Here is a 24,646-nt window from a genome sequence, read left to right on the forward strand (position 1 = left end):
ACAAAATCTCAAATGTGTGTTTATATATATAAACACATTTCAGATTTTGTACAAAAAGGCTTGTGCAGCTGTTGACTTTAAAAAATACATTTAATTGAATTTAAAGTGACCGTACCCGAACAGCAGTAAGTTTGTATTAGAATAAGTGTTCAGTTGTGTGATAACAACTAGTGAACATAATGTTCTGAACAGTTTCCGTTGTTTGTCATGGCCTTCTATGAGATGCTGTACGTGGGTGAAGCAGCAGGTGGCGCTATAGTTTTTCTCTACCTTGGCTACTGCCCATTCACGCAGGGACGAAGAAGACGACGGTCCTTTTCCGCTGCTGGTTTCGTCAATCTAATTGGCGACGAACGTTTATCGATAAATCTCTCTTTTCACCTATAAATAGGTGAGTTTTTTTGTCTGCTTGCCTTCATTTACGTTTTTATGTCATCCGAATTTTTCAGTGTGCAGTAACCACCGTGCTTCATGGTTTACATTATTTGTAAATGTCGCATGAAAAAATGCTAACAGGTTAGCCACATTGAAAGGCTGCTTGCTAATATACTAGCATTTGAGTTAAAGACTGAACTCATTGATAGCTCAGATATTTGACTGCTAAATTGTTTTACTGTTTGACCTTTTTGTATTTTCTGCGAAGTATTTGATATAAATGTGTTGTAGAGCTCCCTCTGCGTAAATGTTCAACCACGTACCGTCAAGAACCGGTGCGTTTCCGCCTGCAGACGGACGGGCTGCATGCAGAAACGACAAAAACATGCTGAATCGTGTTCCATTGTTTAGATGTAAATGTACAATCTTAAATTTATGTCGCTATTTTATTACCTATTACAGCAAATAATTCTATAATATAATCAAAGCATTGAAACGGATCCATTTTGCACACACTGCTTGGCATTGTTATTGTTTGGCTGCATTCAATCCCTAGTTTGAGAAAATCTAAGTAAAATTGTTGCCTTGTGAATCTTCAAACTTCAAACCTGATTGCATCCCATCTCCCAGTCTAAAGCAAATGTCTTGTAAAAGTATTTTTTTCGGACTAAGCACAGTGATCACATACACTGCTAACAACACTAAGCTGTAAAAATGAGGTGTAAATGCCTTTTGACTGGAGCTTCTACATCTAACTTTGATTTTGTTGCAGGTTTTTCTGTCAGGCATATTCACAGACGGAAGGAAGTGGGGAGTATAAAATGGGAGGTATGAACATTTTTATTTTATTTTATTGTTTATTATTTAACAAGATGGCAAATCATTTTTATTAAGACTATTATTCACACATATTTACATACCACCAAGCACCAAAGGTAATGGAAATTCATGTTGGCCACACATTATACATGCACAGTCATGCATTGCCTTCACATATGTTTAGTCGAGAAAAATGGCCATGAATTTAGTGTCTAAACCAAATCCTGTGTCGGCTATTTGGGCACGCTTTGGCTTTGAGGCAGATGACAAGACACAGCTGATGAATTTGGACAAGGACGTGTTAACCTTTCCTGCGCTGACTTTTCTCTTCCTGGTAGGAAAGGTGCAGGGGAGATCCCTGAAGGAAGACGGATCTTCCTTCAGGGTTCACTTTCCTGTTCGGACCCTCAGAGCATCCAGAGCGGGTTAATAAAGAATCATTCACTGTTTTTCTGGGGGAAAACTTTTATTAATCTTCTCCTTCACTCCGTAACGTCAAACATGAACGCACGCACACCCCCAACACACTTGTGCACGCTCTCACTCACTCTCGCACTGCACGCGCTCCTTCCTCCTACACACGCAGCGCGCTGACACACATACTCATTCTACAACCCCTAAATAGTTAGTTCAGTAGTTAGTAGTTAGTTGTTACTATTATTTGTTAATAAAGATAACTGCATTGTAATTATTAATTGTATTCATTTGCAATGCGGCCGCTTGGGGATTTTGTGTTTGGCAGCGGTTGGGGGGGGGGCTAACCGCAACTCCTGCTGCTTCATCACCGCGGTGATCAAAAATCCCACACTGTCTCACTTTAAAATTAAATTAAAATTATTCAGATTATTTTCAGTGTAGCCGTCTTTCTGGGGTTCGGTGTCGGTAAAGCGGAGTTTCATCTGTAAAATAAGGAGCTAAGAGACACGTTTGGGTGAAGAGGACCAATACTTTCCTTTTCATTCACATAACCTGAAGTTCATTTGTCTCATTACGTCATGAACCTGTCATCCAAACACCAATGCGGAAGTAAACAGTGTTCCAGACGCCCACTCCTCCAGATGAAACGTCCTGTTTCAACATCAAACAAAGAGGAATGAAAATAGTCTGTTATATTAGCATTAGAACTTGGACAATGCCAAAAAGTGCTGCTTCTCCTCAGACGGAAGCATCACAAAGACTTCAAGATCTGGTCTTTAATGGAGGAAGAAAGGATCCAAGTGGGCTGGCTGATGTCTTCACAGACATCTTCAACATCTCTCTGAGTCAGGCTGTCATCCCCACATGTTTCAAAGCGACCACCATCATACCCGTCCCAAAAAAGCCATCTCCCTCCTGCCTTAATGACTACCGTCCGGTTGCTCTGACCCCCATCATCATGAAGAGCTTCGAACGGCTAGTCATGCGGCACATCAAGTCTGCCCTGCCCCCCTCCCTGGACCCATTTCAGTTTGCTTATCGGTCCAACCGCTCAACAGAGGACGCCATCTCAACTGCTCTTCACTCCGCACTCACCCACCTGGAGAATAAGGACTCATATGTCAGGATGCTGTTCATTGACTTCAGCTCAGCATTCAACACCATCATCCCCCAGCAGCTCACTCACAAACTTGCTCAGCTGGGGCTCAACACACCTCTGTGCAACTGGCTGCTAGACTTCCTGACGGGGAGACCACAAGCAGTGCGAGTCGGCAGCAACACATCCAGTACCATAATGATGAACACAGGGGCTCCCCAGGGATGTGTGCTGAGCCCCCTCCTCTTTACCCTGCTGACCCACGACTGCGCCCCGACACACAGCTCCAACATTTACGTTAAATTTGCCGACGACACCACGGTGGTGGGTCTCATCAGGAGCGGAGATGAGACAAACTACAGGAGTGAGGTGAACCACCTGGCTGGTTGGTGCAGAGACCATAATCTCCTCCTGAACGTGGAGAAGACGAAGGAGATGGTGGTGGACTTCAGGAGAGTGCACACTCAGCATGCTCCTCTGACCATCAACAACACTACGGTGGAAAGAGTGAGCAGCACCAAGTTCCTGGGTGTGCACATCACAGACAACCTCTCCTGGTCCGAGAACATCGCATCACTAGCTGGGAAATCACAGCAGCGTCTCTACTTCCTCCGTAAACTCAAGAAAGCAAATGTCCCTCCCCCCATCATGCACACGTTCTACAGAGGCGCTGTGGAGAGCATCCTCACCAGCTGCATCACGGTGTGGTATGGCGCCTGCAACGCGTCCTGCCGGAAGTCCCTCCATCGCATCGTGAGGGCAGCTGAGAGGATCATCGGTGCCCCCCTCCCCTCCCTCCAGGACATCTACAACACCCGCCTGACCCGAAAAGCCCTCTGCATTGCAGCTGACCCCACCCATCCATCCAACAGCTCCTTCAGTCTGCTTCCATCTGGGAGAAGACTACGCAGTCTTCAGGCCAGGACCAGCAGACTCAGAGACAGTTTTCTCCTCCAGGCTGTCAGGAAGCTGAACTCTCTCCCAGCCCTGCCCCCCCTCCCCTCCTGCTGCCCTGTTGCCCTCCTGCTCTGCTGAACTCTGACACACATACGTCACCTACCTCATCAGCACTGACTGCACCTTCCACCAGTCCTCTAGTGCCGTTAAAAAACTAAGTAACTGTACTTCAGTCACTTTATTCTCTCCTCATTGTTTTACTTTTATTTTTTTATACTATTTATATTTAGGCCTCTACTACTATTTATAGTTGTTTATTGTGCAATTTGAAGGTGTCTCCCCGTTTAAACTGAAGATGAAGAGAAAACGCAATTTCAATTTCTATGTATGTGTCAACATTGTAGATCTTGACAAATAAAGTTACTTGACTTGACTTGACTTGACATCTGCAGGGACACCGGTGTCTTCATCAACGGCTGCAGAGATCCTGGAAGCCGCCAACAATGAATAAAACATAAAGAAATTGTAAATCAAACAAATGAGCTTCCAAACATTTGGAACGTTATCAATAAGCATTCAGCTCATCTGTTCAGCTACGTTTAGTGGGTCTGCTCTGCTGCTGCACGGCGTTCACTTGCTGCTCTGTAAGATCACCTCCACTTTAATCTCGTAAATTTTTGACTTTAAAGGCCCGTACACACCGGGACGAATATTCGCCAGGCGTTATTCGCCAGCGTTTTTCGCCACGTTTTTTGTGTTCACACCCAGGCGATTTTCGCTGACGATGAGCCGAGCGAACATGCAATTTCATTCCCTGACATTAGATGGCGCTGAATGTAAACAGAAATACTCCTGTACACAAGGTGGCGCTGCGCAACTTTACGATTCTTAAAGTCGCTTTTCACTCAGAAGGAGAGAGCAAGTATTTACGCGCTTGTCAGAATCATACAAAGAAAACATGAATATTTCAAGCACCAGTAGCTCCAACTGGTACTTGGTTCGGGGATATTTAAGAATGTCCGTCATTATTTCTTTGCGGCAGCGTAGACGCTACTTGGCGTCTATCTTCTTCGCTGGTATGTGTGCTCAGCAAGGCAGTTTTGTGTTTGAGCGCCCCCAAGTTGTGTTTTACTGTAACTTCAGAAGCTCCAGACACGTGTGCAAAAGCGCCATTCTCATTGGTCGAATAGATTTCGACGCGACGCGTCGAAAAAAAAAACGAACCCGAGGCTTTTTTTTTTTTTGACGCTTTGGCGCGTGCCGTTTTTTCGCGTCGGTGTGCACACTCACATTGGTGCCCTTTGTTTAGTCACGAGGCGTTAAACGTCGGCGAAAATCGCCGGCGAAATTCGTCCCGGTGTGAACAGGCCTTAAGTCTCGTAATTTTACTTTTTTATTTTTTTATTTTGGTGGCCCTAAAACTCTTTCGTAGCCTCAGGAGGAGGTGGAGGGGAAAAAACCTCCACAGAAAGTTCTGTGGTGAAACTTTGCTCTGTATCGCTCTCCGTAATTGAAGATGCAGTGTGACGTACGTTACCTCAACCTAACCCGCTCAGCCCGCCTCCCCTAGCCTCGCCACCCTCCTTTTTTTTGTTGTTGCATTTTTTTAAATTTGGGCTGAGAGCGGCGTCAGCCTCCAACTGTCCTGTTGTGTTACCCTTTAACCTTTCCTCCAGGTCTGTGCGGCCAAGAAAAAAGTTCAGCGCAGACCACACGTATTTAGAAAGTTACGTGTGAAAAGGCATTTTCTTTTAATTATTGACATATTTTTTTATGCAAACCTTTTTGTTTTCCTCAATACATACCGTCTGTTGTAATTGTATGGATTCTGAAGGTGAAAGAATATTGTAATTCTTTATCATTTAACTTTGTTTTATCAAAATGTCAGAATATGTTTTGGTAAATGTACCAACATGTTTAAACTTCACTACATGTTCTGTAGACTTTGTTGATGCCTTTTTTAATCAGGTGCTTTTCTTTTCTTTCTAGACCCTGCTTATCATCGAGACTGCCCCCTTGACTGCAAAGTGTACGTGGGGAATCTGGGCAACAATGGCAATAAGACAGAGCTGGAACGAGCTTTTGGATACTACGGCCCGTTAAGAACTGTTTGGGTTGCCAGGAACCCTCCAGGTTTTGCCTTTGTTGAGTTTGAAGATCCCAGAGATGCATCAGATGCTGTGAGGGAACTGGATGGCAGGTAAGGCGTCCTTTCACCGTTTCCCTCCGTTGGTTTCTAGCTTCCTTTGCTAACGAGGCCTCTGCTCAGGACTATGTGTGGCTGCCGAGTGCGCGTGGAACTATCCACCGGGGAAAAGCGCTCCAGGAGCCGGGGCCCTCCACCGTCTTGGAGTAGGCGTCCTCGGGATGAACTTCGCCGTCGTAGTCCTCCAGTCAGACGCAGGTACAGGTTCTCCGCTGAAATCGGGTTTGTTCTATTTTTAAGTTTTAAAACGTATGTGTTCATCGACATAGGTTGTAATTATCATGTAGATGTAGTCAGATCTATGATATCCACCAAAGTTTTTATCATTAGGACCAAACGTACATTCTAGCCCCATTATTAGAAGTGATGACGTTCAGGATTATCAGTGCTCATTCAGGGGGGATGGTTGCTTTCAACTGGTTGCTTCATTAGTTATTATTTGGATCAAATCTGTGGCCGTATTCACAAAACCTCCTTCTTTTGCTGGTAGTGTAAACGTTTCAAATGTCTTCTAAATTCTTTGAAATAGTTGTTTTTGACTGATTGGTCTGCGTTGTCAGTAGAGCATTTTTATCCTTAACATTTGGTTTTATTTCAAGTGTTGTTATGAAAACTTAGAGTCTTGCTCAATGAAATGAACAATCCTTTTGTTAAAATAAGCGTCTAAAAGGCTAACTGGTTACCTGGGATGTTTTGTGAATATGGTCAGAGGCTTTTCTTCTGTTAAAGACTTTTGAATGGACCTTAATGCTAAAGTGTAGTTGGAAAGAAAGCACCAGAACTCCTGAAGAGGCACAGTTAGGTCTTCCTCCTCCATTCAACATGTTTCTATCTACTTAATTTAAAAGCACTTTCTGCAGGTTTACATTTTGTTATCTTTCTGAGTTTAGTTGTCATCTGTTAATAAAAACTGAACCCCATTGCAGAGTCACCACCACGCTTCTCACCATCTGAGTCAGTCAACTAGTCCTCTTTCAGCATCATGTGACTGCTGACCAGCGAGCCCCACTCAGCTTGGCTGGTGTGGTCACATAACCAGGCACAGCGCCAGTCGTCAGGTTCCACCAACCTTATGGTTCCTGAGCATGCAGTTCCCAGCATCCTCCTCTTCTTCCTCCGACCTTTACCGATCGACAGTGATCCACGTCACATTATCAACCAAAAAGTCTCGTACTTTTGTATTTCTCAACAAATCTGCTGTATCAGCGGGAACAGCTCTGGGCTTACGTCCGCCTCAGTCCATCCCACCCCCCCAAAAAAAGCCAGGAAAAATCTTCAACCACCCCCCTCCAACCAGCCACCAGGCAACTTCATATCTGCAACATTTGCATCATGTGGCAAATCTTCTCTGCAATTCGACCTCCCTCACCATCAGTCTGGCTTCCTTGTGTCATTTCTATCTTGTCCAATTCCCCCAAAATAGTAAGTTTCTTTTATCCTGCTCTTTGTAGTTTTCTTGCTTAATCTAAGTTGGCAGTTTTCCCTCAGCACTTGTGTTCAGAGCAATGTCAGTGCAGCACTCCAAACCTCACGCTGACGGGATCACAACTTTTAGAAAAGTTGAACCAAATTAGGAACCTGTTTCCTTTTTCACTCAACACCGTTTTCACGGCTCGACATTAAGGCCGTTTCTTCAGCACGGCTGTGTTTTGGTCTTTTGTTTGTGTCCCACATTGGGATCAAAGGCTGCAGCTACAGCAGAATCTGGATGTTAACTTTGGACAATAATTCACATCCAGAAATGCTCGTCAGACTTTGAAATGACTCCTCGTTTGAAATGTAGAAAGAGTGTTGCAATAATCTACTGACCAACTCGTTTAGCAAATTTCTAGGGGCAGATCAGAAATGTGTTCATTGGAATCCAAAAGTTCTTTACTTAAGTAGTATTAATGCAGCAAATCCATCCATTTTTATGTTTTCATCTTCTTTTTTGAGGAAGTAAAAAGCTTTTAATTTGGTTTATAATGTCAGAATCACTTTATGTACTAAATCTTTTATTGGGTTAATTTGATTACTGGTCAAGTTTCAAGAATATCTTCTATTGGGTTGAAATGGGAAATTATGCAGCAGTGCAGTGATATCAAGGCCCAATGGAGGTTTTAGGTTATAAAGCAACAGATTTGGATGTTTTTTTACTTTTCTCAGTGTCGTCTTGATGTCGAGCCCTGATTATAGAACTGCTTTATTCTAAAATCTGGCCTCATGTTTGATGCTGACAGAAGCGAGTTTTCTTTAAAGAAGTTGACATTGCTGGAGTTCATGGATGAAGATGATCCATGACTGCTGGATCAGGAGGAACGTGTAGCCACGTTTCCAAGATTAACCCAAACATCTTCTGAGGGTCAAAAGGTTTCATTGGTTGTCAGAAAAGTCTAAATGAAATCCTAATTTCATTTTCCCATTTATTTTACCTCACTGACATCTGTAGATCACCAAGGAGGAGGAGCCTGAGTCGTAGTCGCAGCAGGTAAGCCCCATTGTAAATTATTTGTGGGATAAACATTTCCTGTGACTGAAAAGTCTTCTGTCTTCTTCCATTCAGGTCTCTTTCAAGAGACAGACGCAGATACCGGTCTCTGTCCAGAGACAAGAACCGCAAGCGTTCACGATCCTTCTCCCGGTCAAGGAGGTACATTTGTCTGTATTTTCATTCTTATGACTCCACATGCTCCGAAGTTTACCAATGACATTTAAAAATAAAAACTAATTGTAAAGTTTTAACCAAAACCTAAATGTCTAAAAGTCATATTTCATGTTTATCTGAAGCCTCTGTTTCCAAAATCTCCTCTAAATGGGCGTGGCCATTGTTGCTGGCATGAGTAGCTCCGCCCTTAACCTGCAATGAGTAAAAAGCTTAACACAGAGGGAGGGGGGCAGAAAGTGACTATTCACAGGTCATTTTCCAAATACGTCCGGCCGGCGCTGGACTTTTATCTGAGCCGCATGGATCCAGAGGAAGGTTACGTTTAGGATTACGGGTTAAGCTGCCTTCGCAGCAAACGCCATTCGCTCGGCAGAGGCGACCATTTTCAATGTTAAGTCGATGATACAGATGCCATCTGGGCGTGATGGTCTGGCACCAGCACGATTTGAGCAGCGGGCCACAGCGGGCCAGGGTTTCAGTCTGATCGGGCCTCCAGAACTTTAGGGTGATCTTATTTTCATGGATGCAATACTAAAAAAGGATCCTGATTTTATTCTTATTTATGTTTTTATCCTCTCTGGTTAAAGCGGGACAGCAAACCTCCAAAATCGGTCAGAGAAAAAACACAAATGTGGAGAAAAGATTTGATTAAGTTTTATTTAAAATATGTGCAGCAACATCAGAATCCAGGCTGGACGCATTTAAGATGTGTGCAGGAATGCAGCAACGTGCATCTGCTCTACTGCACCAGAACATGGTCAGGGAGCGTGTGCACGCTGGGCGGGGCAGATGAGTGAGCGTGTGCACGCTGGGCGGGGCAGGCCAGGGAGCGTGTGCACGCTAGGCGGGGCAGATGAGCGAGCGTGTGCACGCTGGGCGGGGCAGGCCAGGGAGCGTGTGCACGCTGGGCGGGGCAGATGAGCGAGCGTGTGCACGCTGGGCGGGGCAGGTCAGGGAGCGTGTGCACGCTGGGCGGGGCAGGTCAGGGAGCGTGTGCACGCTGGGCGGGGCAGGTCAGGGAGCGTGTGCACGCTGGGCGGGGCAGGTCAGGGAGCGTGTGCACGGCGCTTCTGGGCTGTTGTGACGTCTCCACAGATCGTTAATTCTTAGACAGTGTCTTTGTGTCGGTTTGAGAGATTTAAGATGAGAAACCTTTAGAAATAAAAAAATTGAAATGTTTATTCCATTTGTTTTCTTTGAGAAGACAAATATCAAACATGTTTCCATCTGAGCGGTATTTTAATAATCGATTCCTGTTTTTGTTCTACAGTCGTTCCAGGTCGACTGAAAGGAAATGAAGATCTTGGATTTTTGGGTCAAGAAGGCAGTTTTGTATTTTTGATTTTCTTTTCAGGTTTTCTTTCCCACATTGAGGCGATCTAAGCGCAGTAGTGAAAACGTGTGTTAAATGATGACTAAGGATTTTCCTTCCATTTTTCTGTCTTAATGGTGAAGCAGAAATCCATTCTGGCCCTGCATGCTTTCACTCAGAACTGTATTTAGTTGAGCAGTAATGTGCTTTTTAAGTGTTGAATTAAACTCTTGTATTTTTTGTTATTTGTTGATCATTTTGTTCTTGTCGCCTCGTCTCTTCAGTGAGTCATTGTGACATGCAGTGGTGTGAACACAATCAACACAAACTCAATAAACATGACATTCAGAAGTGCAGGCCGTCTGTAGAACGTTTCTGAAGCGGTTTCAGTGCTTCACCTTTCTTTGTGCTTTGTTCTGAATACTTGTTCAGTTTTTCCAGGTGCCATGTCATCTGAGTCTATGCATGTGATCGTTTTCGGTGCACACATTGATGATTCTGTAGAAACTAAAGCGCCTCTCGGTTCAGGAAGTGACTGAGGTGCTGATACTGGCTGCTAGTTACACACAGGAAGCAGTGGAGAGCGGCGTCCTGTCAAAAACACGCCCCCGTTTATGAAACGACCCAAGCAGAGTAGAGACCGAGGACATGCGGGAGGCAGCAGAGGTGGATGGTGAGTCAAAACGCAGAGCGTTGCAGCCGTAGCTTCATGTTCTTGGTTTAGTGTTTTAATGGTGCCACTTTTAGTGAAATCAACGTGAAGTGAAATGAAAGCTTCCTGTGTTCTTCTGTCCTAATGCTTCAGGCACAGACATGAGAAGTCATGTCTGCTCAGAGTAACAAGAAAAAGCGTTTGGGTTCCCGTCGGGCGCCGGCACACCAGAGCAAACTCCTCTGCACTCTTGAGAATGTAACGGACGAGCCTTCTGCAGATCAGCAGCAGGCGCCGGACGTCCAGGAAGTTCTAGTGTCTGCAGACCACGTCAGGGATTCTGGAGGCTCGTTGAGCAGAAGAAAGCTGGGGTCTAGTCGTAAAAAAACAGAGAGGCTGCAGCTTGAACCCAAGGAAGATGACGATGAGGAGGCCAGCTTGGATGCAACTCCTGAAAGCCACATTTCTGCAGCAGCCTCGGCAGTCCCATCCAATCAAAGGGGGGAGAATGAAACGTCTGCAACTCCTGATGGCTCTTATGCAACCTCTGCTTCTGAATACATGGAGGCTGAGGTCAGCTGGACGCCGTCTCCAGAAATCCCCTGTGCTTATAATCCGCACGCATGCAGGAATGAAACCGCCCTGAGGCCCGCTGAAACCTTTGACAGCCTCCAAAGTGGGGGGGCCAAATCTGAGGTGACCCCACGGATCGCATCTGCATGTTCAGAAGGCTTTCAGGACGACTACTCGATGGCTGAATTGCCCGTCACACTTTCTGTGATCACAACTGCAAGCAGCTGCAGGGAAGCCAGTGAGAGTCGAGCCAGGATGGAAGTCCTAGACTCGTCTAAAGGCGGCTTTACTACCAATGAGACACAGAGCCATCTTCTTCTAGCACCCCAAACGGCTCAGTTTCCACAGGTGGGTGTGATTGAAAATCCAGAAAAAGATGAGTCAAAGCATGTGCTTTTAAATGAAACCGCATTTCCAAGTGATGAGGAGCATGTTGACGAAACTGTTGACACTTCTAAATCCCTGCTCGGTGTGCAAACTACTGATAAAGAAGAGGTTTCAGCTCCTGAAGATGACCAGAACGTGGGTTTTATGAGCGGGAAAAGCAGTGACGGTCTTCAGGATGATGGGAGAAAATGTCCCCCCATCACAGGAGGGCAAGAAAGTGCAGCGGGGCAGATGTATGGAGGCTTTGATGAGCTCGACCAACAGCCTTCTGATGGACCAAAGGTTCACCAAGAAGAACAGGGAGTTCCCTCTGAAGTCGAGCTCCGCAGCTTTTCTGTCCAAAGCCGAGGGTCGGAGTCGAGTCCCCCCTTTAAGTCCTGCTCACACAGCGGTTCTGTGAGCTCTGATGGAGACGCAAGCCTCAGCGGAATCACAAAACATCCTGGGTCTCGCCATGAAAAGAAAGAAAAACCTCTTCAAGAATCTGCAGTGTGCGCTTCAGAAAGCTCAAAGAGCGAAAACACCCTCCAGGTATTGTTAAAAACTGAAAGTGCAAGCCTGAAAGAAGACCGTGAAGACCCCACTCATGATTTAATCCTCTCTGTTTCACAAGACAGTCCTCCACGTTCAGGGCTTGCAGATGGACGTTCTGAGGATCCTGATGTTTGGTTGCCAAGTCAGGAACCGGACCAGGAGAACTTCAGCCTTTTGAGGGAAAAAGAGGCTCAAAATGAAGTTGATGGAGCTGATGAACACTCACAGCAGAAAGGGGATAATTCTGATGTTAATCCTCGTCCACATTATGGTGCATCTGATGAAGAAACAGTTGCTAATGAAGCTATTAGCAGAAATGAAATATGTCTCAAATCCTCGATTCCAGGGAGAAAAACTTCTTCCACAGAGGAGGATACGGCAAGTTATGAAGACAGACCTGCTGCGTGTCCCGAAAAACCCTGTGAGGCTTTAGACACACGAGATGAAGATCAGGAATTTTTTGATACCAAAAAAAGGGGGCTCAGCGATGGAAACCAAGCGGATTTAGCTCCAAGACAAGAGAACAGATCAGAGGATGAAAGAAAATCCACCTCTGAGCAAAAATGTCTTCCAGGAATGGAGGACAAATCTGCTTTATCGTCTTTTCAATCACAAAGTAGTGTTTCTTCAGAGGCCCACCCTCAGGCCGGTGCCGTGTGTTTGGTGGACAAGAGCAGCGCCGGCTTTGATCAGAACCAAAGCACAGCAGGCCAAGAAAAGCCAGGAGAAACAGAGCTGGAGGAAAGAGGAAGAGATGACACAGCAAAGACCCAAAACCTGAACGCCCAGGCCGGCTTTGGGAGAATTCTAGTCTCCAAAAAAGAAGAAGAAATCATTAACGAATGGTGTTACAGGGAGAAGCAGAAGGAGGAAGCTCCCACTGTGCCTCTAGTAACACTTTCAGAAAGACAAGAATGCATGACAGCGGTAGGGCAGAGTGACATTGTTCAGCATTTAATAGAGTGTGAACCAAATGTGTCTCTTTCTGTAGAGGAGAGACTGGCTGAACAAAGCTGCAAAACCAAGGGAAGGCTCACGATAAGAGACGAGGGGCCGACCGCAGAACAGCAGATAGCTCATGTCGGAGCGACTCGACATTCAGAGAACGCTGGAAACACAAAGCAAGGACCAGAGGCCGAGTCAGCACCAATGCAAGGCATCTCTCATAGTGATGGAGCTCAAAGTCCCCCTCTCTTCTCCAGGACCCAAAGTCCATTTCCAGAGGCACACCAGTCCAAGCTTACTGTTGATTATGACAAGTCACAGGTCAGGGAGAAAAAAGGGCTGGACTCTGCTCTGGAAGATATTCAGGAGATGCAAGTGCAAGAAGAAACTGCCCCCAACCCCAGCACCAGAGAAAGTGCTCATTCATCTGAAACAGAGGCTTCTCATTTCAACCATGACGCTTGGCTAAACTCTGCAAGTTTAAATGATGAAGGAAACACAGAAGTGTCAAGTTTGAGCTTTGAACAGCCAGAAAGAATAAAACAAATGGATTCTGTCCACACTGAAAGCATGCCAGATTTAGATTTTATACCTTCAACTTCTTCCACAGAGCTTCCAGAAAAGAAGGACAGAGATTCCGATGTGGAAATGATGATGTCGTATGGAAATTTACCAAGCAACCAGGTACCCAGTCAGAACACGGCGTACATATGCTCAGCAGAGAGCCCCCCAGAAAGCATGGCCCCCAAACACCAGACCTCATCATCTCTGCTAGAGACCTTTACAGCAAACAATGAGCCACATGGAGCTTTCAGCCTTTTAAATCCTGCAGGAAGTCTACAGGTTTTGAGTGAAGCACACAAAGAACAGATTAACCTAACACAAGAAGTACATCCAACGGATGACAATTCCATCTTTCAGAAGGAATATTTTCCACCAAGAGACTCTGATTGTGCTTTGAAATCCCAACATGTGGACTGTCGCTTCAGCAAAGATGAAAGTCCGTCAAGCAGGAAAGCAGCAGGGCACAGAAGGAAGTTTGGGTCCAGCAGAAGGGATAAAGAAAAACGACACAACAAAGCTGATGAAGAAAGCCAAGAATCTAAAGAGGAAGAAGTCCAACTAACGGGGCGCCATGAAGCAACAGAAATACAGAGGATGAGTCAGGGAGAACCAGAAGATGTCCTTTTTGTTGCAGAAGTCAGAAAGATTAACTCAGCAGGGCCTGCAGATAAAACGCAGGAGGGGAAAAGGGCTTTTTTGAACAATGCTCTGGTCGACAGCACTGTTGCAACTGCAGATAAAGAGGATTCCTCAAAGTCCAACAAAGACAAACACGTTGGATGTGGAAAAGAGCCGGAGAACTCCGCTCAGCTTACAGGATATGACTCGCTGAAAAAAGAGAAGATCCAATCATCACAAGCCTCTGTTTGGAGCAGTCACCCAGATACGCAGAGTCACAAATATCATGATGACGTCATCAGCTCAGAAAGCGCCCCGGTTCCTGATCAAAAAGAAGCCTTTGTGCACCGCATCACACTGTCCGCTGACAAAGACTCACACAGGCAGGAAGTCCACCAGGAGGAGGACAGGAGTTTGCTCACAGCAGTGGCAGAGGACACAAAGCAGGACGTCCCAGTGGAGGACCAGGTGAAGACTCCTCCAATGCTAGAAGATTCTGCTCCTCAGCCTGAAGCAGTTCTCAGTCAGAAGGCAGACTTTACCACCTCAGAATTACCTGAAACCTCCACGTCAGGAAGTACTTCAACAGGTCAGCCGCCTGCCACAGATCCTGTGAGCTCAGTGTCTTTTGATGAAATGACCCAAAAAAATGACAACGGACGAGTGGATGTACAGATACCAGAGGTCACAGTCGCTGATGAAGAAGAGCCAGGCAGTAAAAAGGAAGGAATGCAAGGTAAACATCCTGAGACTAAAGGTGCAAGTCCTGATTTAAATGCATCCAAGAAGAAAAGAAAAATGGGCTCCACCCGCAGGAGTCTTGGATCACAGGCCAGAAAAGAAAAGTCTGATGAGAGGAAGGAACCAGAGGATGAAGAAACCAGCACTTTACATATGGATGAAGATAAGCAAACAGAGCTGGTGCCCACATTTAAAGAGAAACAGCCTCAGTTTCACACAGAACATGGGGACGGCAGCTCTGAACCAAGAAAAGAGGAACTCTTTGAAGCAGTGGAGCGTAGTCATGGAGATGAATCCATACTGGCTCCTGAAGGGAGGCCACTTTCTGAAAACCAGCCGGTAAACAGAAGCCAGGGTCTGCTGGCTCCACAGCCACCTCTGACAGCCTTTCCCAACAACAACGCCGTGTCAGAAGCAGCATCTGGAGCGAGAAGGAAAAAGTTTGGATCCAACCGGAAGTCGCACTTGCATCAGAACAAAAAAGAGCCCGAGGTGAGCGTGGGGGTCCCTGTGGAGGACACCGCTCAGCCGGCCGAGGAGCAGGAGCAGCAAGGAACAAGTCTGGACTCAGACTCACAGGTACAGGCAGCCTTTTCATGGTCACACAAGCTCCCTGTGTCATACTGGACTGAACATGTCTGATGTCACAGAACTTGTTTTTCAGTTCATTGCTGACAGAAAATATTAGTCAAAGATTAGACTAAAGACAGCTGTCAGAGTGAAAACACACAGAGTCACTTCACATGTTCTCACAGACTCTCTGGTACTCTGGTTATCTACACAGCAAGTCTGCCTCAGGCTGCACTTCCTATTTGCTTGAGCCAATTTTACACCAAAGTTGTGAGTTTTCTGCAACAATGATGTGACTCAAGCCAATTTGAGGAAGATGTGGTCATCCTTGTATGTTTCACATGCTGGAAAGGAGAACAGGGCCCCCTATTGAGCTTCCCTAAAACATGACAAGTGCCGGTCTTAAAGGAGATCAGCTTCAGTTTAGTTTAGCAATCAGATTAAGAATTCTATGACTTTATGTTCTTCATGATCCATGTTTATTACACAATCAAATGAATGAAGCCCATTGAGACGGCTATAGTTATAAATATTGGGCTATACACATAACATTGAATTGAATGAAAAACCCAAAACAGCTTAAAATGTGGTCAGAATGGTTTTTCAGCAGAAGAGTGTTCAGAAAAAACCACGAGTCCTTTCACAAAGACAACTGCCGTTGTCTCTGCAGGTCGGTAGACAGCAGCATAAGGAGGTCTTTCCCCACATCAGCTCCACAACTGCTGGGTAAGTCAAAAACTCAAAAGAATGAAATATAACAATCTGACAACAATCAATGAACAGACAGATGGATATCAAAAAGTACATTTCATGTCCTGGAACTGCCAATCCTGTCTGTCCATTTAAGAGAAAGTTTTACGTTTGGTAACCTTCAGTCAATCCATTTGATGCATGGACAGTACTCACACAACAGTACTCTATAAAAATGTGCACAACTTATGTGACATGATGATGATGATGATGATGATGATGATGATGATGAAACATCAGGGGTGGAGATGGCTCGTTTTCTAGGACAAAGGGCCTATCATTAGCAGTGCAACAAAAACAGCAGCAACATCAGATCCATCCCTCCGTCCAGTTCTGATCCAGATTCCAGCTCAGACCAGGAGAACAGAGACATTCATGGGTCTGTTGGTCTGACAGTGGATGATCAGAATGGAGCAGAGCAGGACGCTTGTGGCACCCTGATTGTAGTTTCTGTCACACTTACAAGCTTTTTCAAACAGCATTGTTTGCATCTGCTCCTGATTCCCACAATTCGAATTAAAAAAATTCAGAAATTCAGTTTTAGTCTTTATTTTCTTTATATATGTTTTCCATCACCAGAACATGTTAAAAACACAATTTTCATCGGCGTGGGTCTTTAAAAAAACACCCATCTTAACCAAACCAGGAAGTAACCTGCTGCAGTTCTTCTAACAACCACTGGAGGCTGGTTTCAGAGAACCCTGATGATTACCTGATAACTGGAAAGTTCTGTTCAAACAGATGAAAATAAAAGAAAAACCCTTAATAACAGACCTTGAAAAACAAAAAATAATGATAATAATTATTCTTCTTTAAACAAACGTTGAAAAGGGAGTGGGCAGAAGCCTAGCTTCTTTGAGGCCCCCCCCCCCCCCCCGAGCTTTTCAGACGCTTGCAATACACTTGTCATCTACATCAACATAACACTTTCACCATGTCACTGAAAAGTCCAGCTTTGTGTAAAAAACGTAATTATTCACAGCTGTTTCAATGTTTGTTGCCTTTTTTGTTTTTAAGACAATTGTGACTGGTTTGAATCTCTTTTTACTGCTGTTTTATTTGTATCTTAGTATTCAATGGGATTTATTATTATCTTTAATTAGTAAAATGAAACTTTTATTTACTTTCTCATTCCCAACTGGGCATTTTGGGTCAATGAGATAGTTTGACGCTCGTCAGGTCTTCTGTTCACTCTGCAGACATACAGGTCACAAGTACACTGTTGTGTCTAAACCGTTGAGTTAACACTGTTTTGTGTAGTGTTGTGTGAACACTGTTGTGTGTACCGTTGTGTGAACACTGTTGTGTGTACCGTCGTGTGAACACTGTTGTGTGAACACTGTTGTGTGTACCGTTGTGTGAACGCTGTTGTGTGAACACTGTTGTGTGTACCATTGTGTGAACGCTGTTGTGTGAACACTGTTGTGTGTACCATTGTGTGAACGCTGTTGTGTGAACACTGTTGTGTGAACACGGTTGAGTGAACATTGTTGTGTTTACCGTCGTGTGAACGCTGTTGTGTGAACACTGTTGTGTGTACTGTTGAGTGAACACTGTTGTGTGTACCATTGTGTGAACACTGTTGTGTGTACCGTTGTGTGAACACTGTTGTGTGAACACTGTTGTGTGTACCGTTGTGTGAACACTGTTGTGTGTACCATTGTGTGAACACTGTTGTGTGTACCGTTGTGTGAACACTGTTGTGTGTACCGTTGTGTGAACACTGTTGTGTGTACCGTTGTGTGAACACTGTTGTGTGTACCATTGTGTGAACACTGTTGTGTGTACCGTTGTGTGAACACTGTTGTGTGTACCGTTGTGTGAACTGTTGTGTGTACCATTGTGTGAACACTGTTGTGTGTACCGTTGTGTGAACACTGTTGTGTGTACCGTTGTGTGAACACTGTTGTGTGTACCGTTGTGTGAACACTGTTGTGTGTACCGTTGTGTGAACACTGTTGTGTGTACCGTCGTGTGAACACTGTTGTGTGAACACTGTTGTGTGTACCGTTGTGTGAACACTGTTGTGTGTACCATTGTGTGAACACTGTTGTGTGTACCGTTGTGTGAACACTGTTGTGTGTACCGTTGTGTGAACTGTTGTGTGTACCATTGTGTGAACACTGTTGTGTGTACCGTTGTGTGAACACTGTTGTGTGTACTGTTGTGTGAACACTGTTGTGTGTACCGTTGTGTGAACACTGTTGTGTGAACACTGTTGTGTGTACCGTCGTGTGAACACTGTTGTGTGAACACTGTTGTGTGAACACTGTTGTGTGTACCGTTGTGTGAACACTGTTGTGTGTACCATTGTGTGAACACTGTTGTGTGTACCGTTGTGTGAACACTGTTGTGTGTACCGTTGTGTGAACACTGTTGTGTGTACCGTTGTGTGAACACTGTTGTGTGTATCGTCGTGTGAACACTGTTGTGTGTACCGTCGTGTGAACACTGTTGTGTGAACACTGTTGTGTGTACCGTTGTGTGAACTGTTGTGTGTACCATTGTGTGAACACTGTTGTGTGTACCGTTGTGTGAACACTGTTGTGTGTACCGTTGTGTGAACTGTTGTGTGTACCATTGTGTGAACACTGTTGTGTGTACCGTTGTGTGAACACTGTTGTGTGTACTGTTGTGTGAACACTGTTGTGTGTACCGTTGTGTGAACACTGTTGTGTGTACCGTCGTGTGAACACTGTTGTGTGAACACTGTTGTGTGTACCGTTGTGTGAACACTGTTGTGTGTACCATTGTGTGAACACTGTTGTGTGTACTGTTGTGTGAACACTGTTGTGTGTACCGTTGTGTGAACAATGTTGTGTGAACACTGTTGTGTGTACCGTCGTGTGAACACTGTTGTGTGAACACTGTTGTGTGTACCGTTGTGTGAACACTGTTGTGTTTACCATTGTGTGAACACTGTTGTGTGTACCGTTGTGTGAACACTGTTGTGTGTACCGTTGTGTGAACACTGTTGTGTGTACCGTTGTGTGAACACTGTTGTGTGTACCGTCGTGTGAACACTGTTGTGTGTACCGTCGTGTGAACACTGTTGTGTGAACACTGTTGTGTGTACCGTTGTGTGAACTGTTGTGTGTACCATTGTGTGAACACTGTTGTGTGTACCGTTGTGTGAACACTGTTGTGTGTACCGTTGTGTGAACTGTTGTGTGTACCATTGTGTGAACACTGTTGTGTGTACCGTTGTGTGAACACTGTTGTGTGTACTGTTGTGTGAACACTGTTGTGTGTACCGTTGTGTGAACACTGTTGTGTGTACCGTCGTGTGAACACTGTTGTGTGAACACTGTTGTGTGTACCGTTGTGTGAACACTGTTGTGTGTACCATTGTGTGAACACTGTTGTGTGTACCGTTGTGTGAACACTGTTGTGTGTACCGTTGTGTGAACAATGTTGTGTGTACCGTTGTGTGAACACTGTTGTGTGTACTGTTGTGTGAACACTGTTGTGTGTACCGTTGTGGGAACACTGTTGTGTGAACACTGTTGTGTGAACACTGTTGTGTGTACCGTTGTGTGAACACTGTTGTGTGTACCATTGTGTGAACACTGTTGTGTGTACCGTTGTGTGAACACTGTTGTGTGTACCGTCGTGTGAACACTGTTGTGTGAACACTGTTGTGTGTACCGTTGTGTGAACACTGTTGTGTGTACCATTGTGTGAACACTGTTGTGTGTACCGTTGTGTGAACACTGTTGTGTGTACCGTTGTGTGAACACTGTTGTGTGTACCGTTGTGTGAACACTGTTGTGTGTACCGTCGTGTGAACACTGTTGTGTGTACCGTCGTGTGAACACTGTTGTGTGAACACTGTTGTGTGTACCGTTGTGTGAACTGTTGTGTGTACCATTGTGTGAACACTGTTGTGTGTACCGTTGTGTGAACACTGTTGTGTGTACCGTTGTGTGAACTGTTGTGTGTACCATTGTGTGAACACTGTTGTGTGTACCGTTGTGTGAACACTGTTGTGTGTACTGTTGTGTGAACACTGTTGTGTGTACCGTTGTGTGAACACTGTTGTGTGTACCGTCGTGTGAACACTGTTGTGTGAACACTGTTGTGTGTACCGTTGTGTGAACACTGTTGTGTGTACCGTTGTGTGAACACTGTTGTGTGTACCGTTGTGTGAACACTGTTGTGTGTACCGTTGTGTGAACACTGTTGTGTGTACCGTCGTGTGAACACTGTTGTGTGAACACTGTTGTGTGTACCGTTGTGTGAACACTGTTGTGTGTACCGTTGTGTGAACTGTTGTGTGTACCGTCGTGTGAACCCAACATTTGGTTTCCACAGTTCAAACACACTGGCCCAGTCTCAGCAAACTCCAGTCCGCCAGGACCAGGACCACCGAAAGCAGCGTGTCGTTGGTAAACAGAGCAATGACATGAACACATATGTTAGGGTCATAGACCAAGAACTCCAGTCACATGTCACCATGACTTCAGGGGATCCCAGAGCGTCCGGCCTCACGGCAGACAGCTACAACGTGGTCCTGATCGGAGACAGCAGTGTGGGGAAGACCTCCTTCATGAAGAGGGCTCAGAATGGAAAGTTTTTCTCTGAAGTCCAAGCCTCTATTGGTGAGTTCAGAACGCTCCGGTTATTCCAGCAGATGTTTGTCAGAGACCATTAATGGGATTTCTTTCAGGTCTGGACTCCTGCGAGTGGACAGTGGTGGTTGATGGGAAACGTGTGGTGATGTGTTTATGGGATACAGCCGGGCAAGAAAGGTACATTTTGCACAAACTCTCTTTTAATCATAAAGAAATGGTGTAAAAGACTTTTTCATATAAAAAAGCACTTTACATGTAAAAACAAACAGACAACAAAATATGAAAAAGAGAAACAATTCCAACCCACCAACCCGTTCACCTCCACTCACACAAACACCCACAACCACACACACAGGTGAGGTCACTGAGGCTTTATTTCTCCCTGAAGGCAGATCGATTCTGTTGGTGTTGAGTCACAAACAGGCAAACCGAACACACTGAAAACTGTTTGTTTAGTATGGTTTCAATTACAGATAAAGTCAAGAATCCAATTTCCAGATCAATAAACAAAAATGAGGACATACGTGTCAGAATTACCTCACTACTCCCTAAAGCCTAAAAGACGTGGGACTGTCCAGTTCCCTGGATTTTAATATCATTTGACAAATGCTTATTACTGCAAATCTGGCAACACCCAGTTACCGAAATAAATTCTAATCAAAATGAACATTTTATGAAGACTTTTTAAATCCACTGTGTTCTGAGGATGAAGATTTTAATGATTTAGAAAAAAGTCCATTTTATTAGTTTTGTTTTCCAATGAAAAATGGATCTAAGGTTTGCATTCTAGTCTATATTCACCAATCTATTGAGTGTTGATTCACACCAGGTTTTGCAGAGACCTCCCTCTGTGTGATGCACAAAGCAGTGATGGAGTTCAGACCCAACCTCAATCTTTGTTTCAGATCAGGAAGCATGTTCAGTTCAGAAACAAATCCAACTGGCTAAACTTTCAAAGATGCAACACATTTCCAGTTTTACAGATCTGTTTTCCATCCCACTGCTCTGGATTTTCTCTGACCAGCAATGCAACATTGCATGTATGCTGATTGCATCAACGTCTTCTGCATGAACACAAATGGACACGCTGTCCTTCAAACTCAGGCTCCTCCCATTAAGATCCTTGCATCCTGCTTGAGATTTTCAAAACTACAGCCAAGTATGAGCTCCCACAGACAGCAAACCTGTCGCCCCGTCTATGTTTGTAACATTGATTCAAATCAAAATGGTTTACTGTAGCAAACACCATGGCCATGTGCCAAAAAGACAGGCTTTTAGGCCTCACTGCAGCTCTCTCATGGCTTACAGCTGAGCTCCCAAAGACTGAAGTAAAACCAGTGTGGTGACGGTACATCTGGGTATTTGTTGAAGTGTGTTAGTAGTAGTACGAGTGCATTGTGTTCCTCTGGCAGGCACACACTGTGCTGTAAGCGTTACATAAGCGTGTTCCCGTCAGCGGCTCAAACATCCCTCTGGTCTCCGGGGAACACCAGTCCACATTCCACACTCGTCATTTGTCACAGCAGAAACCCCAAACTGTGTCTCTGGCGACTGTCGTTCAAGGTTTCGCTCCATGACGAGGCAGATTTTCCACAAGGCCCACGCCTTTCTCCTGATGTATGACATCACTTCCTGTCAGAGCTTCTCCGCTGTCAGCTACTGGGCTAACTGCATCCAGGTAGGACGGCTCACAAACACAAAGCAGGATGCGTCTGTGGTTAAACCCAGTCTTTTAATAGCTGGAAGTGTAAAGTGATCCTGAATAAACAGGTTTTAGAACAGCGAGTGCCTCTTCTTTAGGAAAACACTTCAGCCACATCCAACCTATAGACTACTTCCACATGTTTTTCTAAAGGTTATTTTATTTCAAAAGTGACAAAATAAAAGACATCATAAACATAAGTATGAAGGATGTTCCAAAAGGGCTTTGAATAAAGATGAACTTCTTATGGAGTCCAAGACCCTTTTATCAATTCAATCCAAACTTTATTTATACAGACAGTATTTTTACTGAATTACAGGAAGTAAACACTGAAAACTATCAGTTAGAATGAATCTTGTTGGCTCCTTTATAATTGTCTATGATTTCACCCTTTGTAATAATTACTCTGAATTTTTCTATAGATTAACTATTTAAGTCTTCCCTCCACTAATTCCATATCTGAAGCCCTCTGGTGGACGTTTAGCATTAACATATGCAATCCTCTCACACTCCATTGATTACCAAGTGACAGCAATGTGTGCAATACTGAGAGATTTGAGCCTTTTGCATATTTTATACCATGATTTTTAATGATAGAATCACTTGTTAGCATTTATGCATGAAGTAAACCGTCCTCCAGCCGTCTTCTTAACAACCTGACTTGCTTTGGCTGCAGGCTGAGTGTTTATTTCAGTGATGTCTTTTGCATTTTCAACACGCTGCAGTTTTAGCATCTTCATGATCTGAAGGCCGTTTGATTCTGCTGAGCTCTGCCGGGTCGGGGCGGGTCCATCCTGGTGTTGAAGGCCAGCACTTCTCTCCTGTCCTGCATGCGTGTTTTTCACAGCCCGCCTCAGTTTCATCTTCAAGCCTATTTTCAGAATGCATCGCCATAACAACGGAAGAGGATGGTTCAGTCGACAGATCTGTGAAGCTGTGGCTCTGCTGTGACCCAGAGCTGTACAGCACAGGATGTGGTGGAACCAACGTTCCATTTTAGAGAGCGTTAAGTCTTCAAAACCTTCTGAACTGAAGTCTCTCCTCTCTTAAAGATCTTCACATTTTTTAGATGAGATCTTGTCTGGTGTGTTGCTCATTCAAGGCAGAGGAACGTTGACTGATGCGTTAGACAGGTCAAAGACCAAATGACCGAACCATTGCACACTTTGCAGGAAGCTGCATCCGAAAACGTCACCGTCGTCCTCGTTGGGAACAAGAGCGATCACACACAGAGGCAGGTGAAAAGCCAACAGGGAGAAATTCTAGCAAAGGTGAAACGGCTTGACAAAATCCTCATTGTCTGTAAATGTAATGTCTGCCTTTCCATCTCAAGAATGTCCTTTTCTCCTGCAGGAATATAACTTTGAGTTTGTGGAGTGCAGTGCTGCCACAGGTGAAAATGTGCTGGAGGCGCTGGAGACCGTTGGCAGGTAAAGCACACCTGAGATTGATGAGGGAAGCGTCTCCAGAGCCAGACGGCCGCACTAACGAAGCTCCTCTCTGTCGTTGCCAGGCTGCTGAGTCACAGAGCCGACTTGAGAGAGGAAACCACAAAGTTACCCAGAGATCCGGTGAAGAAAAAGCGTTCAGGATGTTGCTGAAGAAGCAGGTTTCTGCAAAGTCAGACGTCCCACCAGAGGCTCACTTTAAACAGAAATGACTCGTTTTGTCCTTATGGCTTGTCAACTGTTGTAAAACCAAATTGATAAGTAGAATTATGTTTCTGCTTCCTTTGATAGCATCAGGAATTCTAGATTTGCCAGAATGTTTTCTATTAGATCCTTGAGTGTAAAAAGGAGAAACAAAGAATGTTTTTACTAGTTTTGCACTTTTTGTCTTTGTGTCGTTTCAGGACTAAATACTTTGTTTGATTTCAGATTTTCAATCTAATAGCTGTAGAAAAGTTTATTTAATTTTTTGTTTGATTTAAAGACTGGTAGCTTTTAGAATTATTGTTACTTTGTGTTCCTAATAATAGTATAAAATGTGATTTTAGCGATTTAATCAGGAAAGCACAGAATGAACCTCTTTCAGGAACCTGTCTAAATAAAGCTACTCTTTCAGCCTTTTTGCTGCATTTCCAGCTCTATGCTCAGTCTAGTAGGTTTAGTTTCATGAACAGTTTTGGGTTTTTCTCCAGCTGTTTCTGGAGACGTCGACGGGTCTATAGCAGAATTCATTTACCAGTTGACGTTCGTTTAGCTTTTTCCGTGGAACAAGTCCTCCTCTGATAATATGAAAAGCATGACAACAATGGCGCCGAGGGAACA

At 44.6% G+C, this 24,646-nt stretch overlaps 2 protein-coding genes across 3 annotated transcripts; both read left to right on the plus strand.

Moving 5' to 3' along the window:
- Positions 1-251: 251 nt before the first annotated feature.
- srsf3a (serine and arginine rich splicing factor 3a) lies at positions 252-10,122 on the plus strand. Its single transcript, XM_020701437.2, has 7 exons — positions 252-391; positions 1,148-1,203; positions 5,594-5,804; positions 5,874-6,008; positions 8,239-8,277; positions 8,353-8,439; positions 9,725-10,122. Exons 2-7 carry the CDS (start codon positions 1,197-1,199, stop codon positions 9,750-9,752), a joined length of 507 nt encoding a protein of 168 aa, XP_020557096.1. The 5' UTR covers positions 252-391; positions 1,148-1,196; the 3' UTR covers positions 9,753-10,122.
- A 172-nt stretch (positions 10,123-10,294) lies between these two features.
- Positions 10,295-24,444, plus strand: rab44 (RAB44, member RAS oncogene family). 2 transcript variants are annotated; one of them, XM_020701438.3, is made up of 10 exons: positions 10,295-10,439; positions 10,572-15,359; positions 16,021-16,076; positions 20,415-20,488; positions 20,567-20,701; positions 20,770-20,851; positions 22,238-22,352; positions 23,549-23,647; positions 23,730-23,806; positions 23,890-24,444. In XM_020701438.3, the coding sequence occupies exons 2-10, from the start codon at positions 10,590-10,592 to the stop codon at positions 23,975-23,977; spliced, it is 5,496 nt and encodes a 1,831-aa protein (XP_020557097.2). In that variant the 5' UTR covers positions 10,295-10,439; positions 10,572-10,589; the 3' UTR covers positions 23,978-24,444. The 2 variants fall into 2 exon arrangements, with proteins under 2 accessions (XP_020557097.2, XP_078802908.1); XM_078946782.1 differs by lacking the exon at positions 10,295-10,439 and having other exon boundaries at positions 10,708-11,909; positions 11,992-15,359.
- Positions 24,445-24,646: the final 202 nt, after the last annotated feature.

This window comes from Oryzias latipes, chromosome 5 (genome assembly GCF_053564925.1).
Source record: "Oryzias latipes strain Hd-rR chromosome 5, Olatipes_Hd-rR_3.1".
NCBI lineage: Eukaryota > Metazoa > Chordata > Actinopteri > Beloniformes > Adrianichthyidae > Oryzias > Oryzias latipes.

Coding starts and splice junctions, on each gene's coding strand:
- srsf3a (XM_020701437.2), top strand. Junction 6,009..8,238: donor AGTCCTCCAGTCAGACGCAG/GTACAGGTTCTC, acceptor TGACATCTGTAG/ATCACCAAGGAGGAGGAGCC. Junction 8,278..8,352: donor CTGAGTCGTAGTCGCAGCAG/GTAAGCCCCATT, acceptor TCTTCCATTCAG/GTCTCTTTCAAGAGACAGAC.
- rab44 (XM_020701438.3), top strand. CDS start 10,590: ATGTCTGCTCAGAGTAACAAGAAAAAGCGTTTGGGTTCCCGTCGGGCG. Junction 15,360..16,020: donor GTCTGGACTCAGACTCACAG/GTACAGGCAGCC, acceptor TTGTCTCTGCAG/GTCGGTAGACAGCAGCATAA. Junction 23,648..23,729: donor AGGGAGAAATTCTAGCAAAG/GTGAAACGGCTT, acceptor TTTCTCCTGCAG/GAATATAACTTTGAGTTTGT.